This window comes from Nestor notabilis, unplaced genomic scaffold (assembly GCF_000696875.1).
Source record: "Nestor notabilis isolate BGI_N333 unplaced genomic scaffold, ASM69687v1 scaffold27070, whole genome shotgun sequence".
NCBI classification, from domain to species: Eukaryota; Metazoa; Chordata; class Aves; order Psittaciformes; family Psittacidae; genus Nestor; species Nestor notabilis.
Window position 1 is genome coordinate 23550 of NW_009911079.1, and position 7828 is coordinate 31377.

Below are 7828 nucleotides of genomic sequence, written 5' to 3' on the forward strand. Positions count from 1 at the left end.
GGGTGGGAGGGAGAGGACACCTCTGTGGTTACTGAACTGTTCCACAGCTGGGAAAACAACTGGTTTATTCAGATTTGAGGGGAAATCTCAGTGACAAGTGGTGACAACAGGGGGAGAAAGGGAATCATGCCAACAAGATTTCTCTAACATGGCTTATTCTGGCATAGAAACACATCAAAAAGGTAAGGATGCACTGATCTTTCTAAACTGTATCTTCTCTCTCTAAAAATACGCTAGAAAAAAGAGAGAATGGTGCAATAAATATCAGCTCACTGCTCCAGCATTTAAGAAATTACAAACTGATGGTGTCTCCAAAGACCACAGGCAATGACTTGCTTGCTACTAACTTCCCAGCAACTTGCTGCAAAAACAATCTTGATGAAAGTGCTCAGTTAACACAAAACTTAGTGTTTCCTAGAGGATTTAACTTGCTTGCTCAGCATTAGCCAGACAAACTGCATCCTTAAAGAGTTACTAATAATTTACAACTCCTCCACAGCTTATCATAAACATCCGGGAAATGTTCTTTGCACTTTGAAGCCGAAGGCACAAAAATGTTACATAAAAGGAGAGCAAAAAGACAAGTGAAAAGGAAGCAGAAGTTCCTGCTTCGGTAGGCTCTGCTTTTATGAAAACAAGCTTTGCATTTTGCACAGAGTCAGTTTGATCATGAACTAAATCTGCAAAGTGGGTTGCATCACCAAGAGGAAGTTGTTTTCAGTCTAGAAGACAAATATTTAACAATTTCCAATGGCTGAAGCTGAAGTCAGACAAATTCACAGAAGAAACATTTAATCTAGAACTGATCCCTGCAATACCATTTTAAGGGATGCAGTGATTTTCCAGTATTTGGAGGGAGAGTGTAACTTATTCAAGCCTTGAAAAACCACTCAACCTAGCTCAAACAATTTGTTCTAGGAAGTCTCACAACCCAAAGTGATAGACAGGGTGACCACAATTGTTCCTGTTGATGTGAAAAATCTCAGAACCATGACGAAAGCAAGATTCAGTGTTCAGAAAATCTGTTTTAACAGAACAAACTGAACTCCACTTTACACTCTGGTAGACAATCTCCCAACACCAACGCTCCCACCCCATTTATCACAACCTGTGTCACTCTCACCAACCCCCCTGCTCCATGTGCTGCTTATATAGATGTTGACCCTCATCACTCCTCTGTAAAATAAGTCAAATATTTAGATTTGACAATCGCAGCATGATTCATGCACAGAGCTGGGGAAACATGATCATAAATAATTATATGCACAGCATGACAATTTTGAAGGTTGTCTCCCCATTCAACCCCCATGTTTCAGTGTAAATCCTTGCCAGCATTAATGAAGATACACACATGTGCTGAAGTGAAACTGTAACGCAGCTTTGCAACTCCTCACTTACCAGTGTAGTTTACAGAATAGCTGTTTGGGTCCAAGAACTTCTTTACCACTTCACAGTTGGACAGTATGTGATGGGTAGTAATTACATCGAGATAGGCCTGGAGTCCCTTCTGTCTTTCAGCTATGAATTCACGTTCCATATTTCCAATCAATTTTTTTGGAGGAAGAGGTAGACTTAGAGTTGAGATCTTGAAAAAGAGAAGAAAAATTACTAACCTTGTTTCAAAATGCCTCAGGGATATAAACTAGCAACACAGAAAGTAAGGGACTCTCAGCAGCAAGTTAACTCCTGGATAACTCCATTTGTAGAGTGTATATACAAGCCTCTGTGTTTTTTTCTAAGCACTGTTATCAGAGTGAGCTAGTCAGACAACAGCTCACATCCCACCAGGAGGAGATTAGTAAGTGGCACGCTACTGATAATGTGAGAGATGAATTTTTTGCCAGTGAGTCATGGATTCAAATCACTACACCAAACTTTCAGATGCTAAATGGCTCTAATTTTCAGCTAAATCTTTTCTATGACATATCTTTGCCACAGCACAAAAACAATTCACACCTCACCATTTTCTCCAGATAAGATTTATGCTTTCTTATCTCATGAAGTGAAGATTAGTAACTTTCCATTGTCTGTACTGCCTTTATAGGTAATTTAAAGCCTTTACTGTCAGTATTTTAAAACTGTCATTTCAAATACGGTGCAACTTTTCCATATTCTCTTCTGAATTTGCTGCTGTACAGTTTTTAAACAGCTCTGCACCTTTCAACCCAGAAATACCTGCGACCCACCAGTGGGTGTACAGTACTTGGTTTCTGTTGACAGAAGTGATCCAAAACTTCAGATAAAAATCAGAGAAATACTTTGAAATGGGATGATGAAAAAATGTACAAAAACTTCAAGCATTATGTAAGTCAGATCAAAGAGCTCATCTTTAGTGTTTATATCCAATTATATCATGTGAACTGCCAGAATATATTTTGCATGTTGTTAACACATCCTTGTCCCGCAGATCAAAGCACCTGCCTCAGCTATGCTGAACCTCCATGAGAGTTATCTCTAAGAAATGTGTATTGCAGGAATCCTTTACACCAGATGCAGCAACCTCATTTCTAAAGCAAACAGTTCACCAGGGAGAAAACAGGGATTTTTGGTGTTTGAACAACTTTAATTTTAACCAGTGGAAAAAGTAAGGATCAGTTCAAACTGGGGCAGAAGCAGCAATCCCTTGCCTTTTCTACACCCTTTTGAACACAGTTGTCCCCTCACTAACTGTAGTGCTTCTACTTCTCCAGTTTTTAACTGGAAATCATGGGCTGTAAAAGAACCATAATTATGTCAGAATTACAGAAGATGTTAATGAAAAACATGCTATCCACTGAGCAGTTTTTAATTCTCTTTCACACCCAAGGGGAAAACAAAAATAAATCCAGGATTAAACTCCAGTTTTAACACCAGAAGCATGCAAGAGTTTCATTTGGTGGACCACTCTTACTTCAACTCAAAAGCAAGTTTCTAAACTAAACCTAAATCCACTTCTCGTATTAGTCACTGGAAAAGCATGTCAAATCATAATCACCTTCACCTTCTTGACCTGACAGCCAGCTGACATCAGAGAGAAAAGGACCATCAGAGGGAAAAGGACTTCAGTTCAGATGTTTTACTTCAATAAACCACACATCTGCTATTTTTTTAGCAGAAAGTAACATTCACCCCCAGGTTTTTGTAGCAATCTGCCAAAACACACAGCACAGCGAGAACACCATCTAGCACAGAACACCACCTCACTGAAGCCATGACCCTGCAGAGACCCCACATGCCTTCAAACACGAGCAGTACTTCTCCATGGCCCCAGCTCAGTACTGGAGCCAGGATGGGCTTCACCAGAGAAGAACCTGGGAATTAACATTCTTCAAACCACAGCCTGCTCAGGAATGTCTGCTCAAAAGCTGCAATAAAATGCTTCACAAAAGCCAGATATCTTGCTGTGAATACTGTACTAGTAGTTCATTTGACAAAACAGAAGAGCAGCCAATGATCTCCACACATCTCTGTCTAATAAGTGAAGAGGAAGAAATGCAGGGTGGTTTGGAAAGAGCTTTTCAATCCAGTTCACAACTGAGATTTCAGGGAACCTGGCTTGAAACTTTCTGATGCAGATCAGGGTCACAAGTACACACCTCTCATTGTTTTCCAAGGTGTTTGGTAGTGTCCTGAGTTCAGCTGTAGCAGTCATTTTTCTCCTTCTTAATAGCTGGTGCAGTGCTGTGGTTTTGACTTTAGTCTGAGAACAATGCTGATAACACCAATGCTTTTAATTGTTGCTCAGTAATGTTTACTGCAACCAAGGACTTTCTCAGTCTCATGCTCTGCCAGGGAGGAGGGGAAGCCGGGAGGAAGCAGAGACAGGACACCTGACCCAAACTGACCAAAGGGCTATTCCATACCACAGCACATCATGCCCAGTATAGAAACTGAGGGGAGTTACCCGGAAGGCCCAGACCACTGCTCGGGTCGGGCTGGGTATCGGTCGGTGGGTGGTGAGCGGTGTGTCCTCTCCCCTTGTTATTCCTCTTATCATTATTATTGGCAGCAGCAGTGGTTTGTATTATACCTTAGTTACTGAACTGCTCTTATCTCAACCTGTGGGAGCTACATTCCTCCAATTCTCCTCCCCATCCCTCTGGGAGTGGGGGGAGGAAGATGAGGGGAGAGTGAGCGAGCAGCTGCGTGGTTCCGAGTTACCGGCTGGGCTTAAACCACGACAGGTAGGACTGCATCCCCTATACTAGAGAGTTCTGAAATTCCCAGCTTACTATTATTACAAAGGCAGCACCAGATTAAGAGCAGAAAAGTCACATTCCAACTCAACTGCAGCTGTGTTCAAACACAACCACCCAAACCTACAGAGAGATCAAGTACGCCACAAGAACTGGAAGAAGTTGGAGCTTTACACCCAAAAGAAGCTCCAACAGTTGTTCCAGCAACATTTTAGCTCTGCAGGAAGGAGACTGGGGTTTGGAATTTTCTTATTGTTCATTGCTTTATACTGTTGGGAGGGGGATATTTTGTTTGGAAAGAACTGAGGAGTGTTGCATTATCTTAATGGATCAGAAAACCTCAGCTCCAGCATCACAAAAAGCGATTTATTAAAAACTTCAAAACAGTGGGAGAAAAGAGCAATTTAAACATGCTTCTTGTCAGCTACTGTCTGCTGTCTCTTCAGCCTGGCATATGGAACTAGGCTGGAGGAACAGTGATGTTTGTCATAGCAGTGCTGTGCATCTTTGATAAAGGCTTAAAAACCTCCTCCTCCCCTTCTGCTGGGCACATAATGAAGAATTACACCTCTTAGGGCAGCTCTCTGTACTAGCCAGAAAAGGCTGTCTCCAAGCAGAGATACATCTTTGCCCCTCCTAACTGTGGAAAGCGGAAATAGGAGTTTGAACATCAACAGTGAGCAGCAGTCTGCATTGAAGGAGACCAAATGCTATAGAACATGGCCTGTTGCCCTCTGTATATCCTCCTACCCAAGTTACAGGTATGCCTGGATGATTCTGTTTGATCTTTTCTAGCCATCCAAGCAGCTCAAGTTTTTGTCCCAGATCTTGGTACCTGATACCTGCAAAATCTCTGTGTCTCTTGTTTCAAATTGCTCCTTGCCCTACTCTACAAGTTGCTGTTAAATAACTTCCTGAACCCTCCACTTTTATCATTCACCTCTGTCTCAGATACAAAGGCCTTTTCTTTCTGTACTACATCATACATAACCTATTTACCTTCACTTTACAGATCTTCCACCTAGGCCTAACCTTTCAGTACCTGTCATTTCTGAATTTTAAGTCTTAAAGGTCCATTGCCTTTTCTACTAAAGCTGCCTCATTTGAAAGTTAAATGAGAAGGCAACAAAGCTTTTTCATGCCTTAACATATTCTATTCCCCATGCTTAAGAGGAGCTTGTTACTGCTGGCTGCAAAAGTAAACTCTTTCTTCTTTTTAAAACCTTCTCAAAATGTTTTCTCTGTGATCTCTATCAAAACTTGACTATAGTTAAGACAACACCGACCACTATGTACTGCATCAACTAGTATAACCTCATTTCCTTGTGTTTCCATGGATGCTTATCTAATCTTAAATCTTGGATTTCTCTGGAGCAGGAGACCTCTCTGTATTGCATTTATTTAGCACATCACACAAGAGGTTTCTAGGTCATGATAAAAGTTCCTAAGAGCTACAGCTACTCCACTCCTACTGCATAATTCCACACAGCAGCTGTGTTGCATCTGTTGAATTATGACTAATTTGCTCCGCTCCATCCACCTTCTAGCACTGGAATCAGTTATAGCAGATTATCAGAATACACAGTTCAACATCCTTACATGGTTTTGATCACTGAAGTTCATCAAGCAGACAGCTGATTTGATTGAGGGGAAGACAGAGGAAGTGGAAGCAGTATTAAACTCTTGAATTCACATAACATTTAACAGGGAAAGTAATTTCAAAGTCACAAAAATCTATCCTCAGATCACAGAAGCATTCACTTTTTATCTTGTTTACCTCATACTATGGAAAAAGTTTCGCTTCTGTAGATGCTAGTTGCTGCTGCTTCCCCCTTTTCCCAGACACACTCATATACCCTGCTTTTTCCCACACAAACTAAAAAGAAAGAATTGTCTTAAGAAGCAAAGGAAACACACATAGTAAGTCCAGTGTTTAACTAAGGAACACTTTCCAGTGATACAGAGAACCATCACATGATAAGCAGCATCTGGTAGTGCTTTTAGACGGATATAAATAATGAGACACATAGCACTTCAATGCTGAATTTGGAAGGTTGGGATGTGCCTTGGCTTTCCTCAACTCAAAGCAGGAACAAATGACAACACATAAAACCGGAACAAGTCACAGTATTGAAGGGAAAGATTCAGTAGCTGCCAATTTCTCCATTTCTATATAAATTGGTCCAGTTGATGCTAAAACTTAAATTTCACAAGAGAAAACATGAGTGAAAAAAGTATACATTTGAGTTACATTTGCAGACACAGTTTCTCTTTACATCTATGTGAAATTTTATTTCTTCTTCACTGTATCACAAGTCATTTTAAAGATACCCTTCTAATGAAATTTTATATTTATATATCAAGGATGAAAGTTACCTGCAAGCTATTATTAAGCAAGTCAAAGTCACTGTATCGCCTCACGATCTGTAAGATAGAAAGACAAAGTTCAGGAAACATATTACTTCTCCCATTAGCATTTTACTCTTCAAAAATCCCATCAGAGATAAGTAATTCCTATTTATACACATCTTCTTTTAACTATTTTTGTACAAATTCTTAACTGCTGGATTAATGTCACAATACCAGAGAGCGAAGAGTTATAAATCACATCTTGACCAGAATGAAAATGCATTCTTAAACATTATCTTAAAACAGCTTAAGGAAAATACTTGCAAGCCAAGTTTTCTGCAAACAAAGCACTTTTGCCACATGAGTTGCAAGAACTTTCCACAGTCATCTTCATTAGCTTGTCACATATCAACAAGGTCTGTAGTTTTAGCACTAAGAAAGGCAACCTGGCATTCGAGATTTACAAATTATGGTCATACCAATACACGGTTGTAACCCACGAGCATTTTTGCTGGAATATTCACAACAGCAGCAGAAACAGCCTTCTGTAGCTGGCAGCAATACTGTTTTTCTCTTAGTTTTTGACCAAAAGTATTCAAGCTCCTCATGTTCTCAATTCCAAACCAACAATTCCCTCTCCAGCTCATATTTAAAAAGCAAGGAAGACAGAATTTTCAACCTCTTCCTAAAAAGGCATCCTGGTTCCATGAAGCACAGTTTAGGAAATTACCTGCCAGCTGTTTTCTGCTGAAATTCCTCTCTGGACACGGATGATGTATTCCTAATAAAAGGAAAAAGTTATTAGAAATGAGAACTAACAAGGTGAAGAAAGCTATTAGGTACTTCTCAAAATAGGAGCACTATCCAATTAGGAAACTGCCAGAAACAGAATATTCAGGTCCAGATTTTAAGCTGGGTTTGCTCAGACCCATCACTAGCAGTTGTCTCCTTCTGCCCCATGGAGTAGAAGACAAAGAGAGATCCCAGAGCTGGAAGACCTGTGAAGCACCTGAACAGTTTAATTTAGTTAAGGAGAAAGATCAGCAGGACATAGTCACCACATATCTCTACCAACAACAGCTGAAGGAACCTCTCCTCTCCTCACCTTCAACATCTAACAAGTAGCCCCCAGGAATTACTGCCACCATCATAACAGAATAAATGCCAGTAAATACCCACAGCTGCCCAACCTCTAATTATTTTTGTACGAGAAAGGTTACCATGAAAGCTTTGGAGTATGCTTGAGTAACTAGAACTTACCAGCTCCTCATTATGACAATTCTTCATTTATAATGCATGTTTAC

At 40.3% G+C, this 7828-nt stretch overlaps 1 protein-coding gene across 2 annotated transcripts in view; it reads right to left on the minus strand.

The window, feature by feature from the left end:
* The window catches only part of PXK (PX domain containing serine/threonine kinase), a 26501-nt gene extending 19202 nt beyond the window's left edge, over positions 1-7299 (minus strand). For both annotated transcript variants that reach the window (XM_010012999.1, XM_010013007.1), the window contains exons 1-3: positions 7255-7299; positions 6552-6599; positions 1399-1585 (exon numbers count right to left, since the gene is read on the minus strand). In XM_010012999.1, the coding sequence (XP_010011301.1) occupies positions 1399-1537 (139 nt within the window). In that variant the 5' untranslated portion in view covers positions 1538-1585; positions 6552-6599; positions 7255-7299. The remainder of the gene's footprint in view (positions 1-1398; positions 1586-6551; positions 6600-7254) is intronic.
* Between the last annotated feature and the right edge of the window lie 529 nt (positions 7300-7828).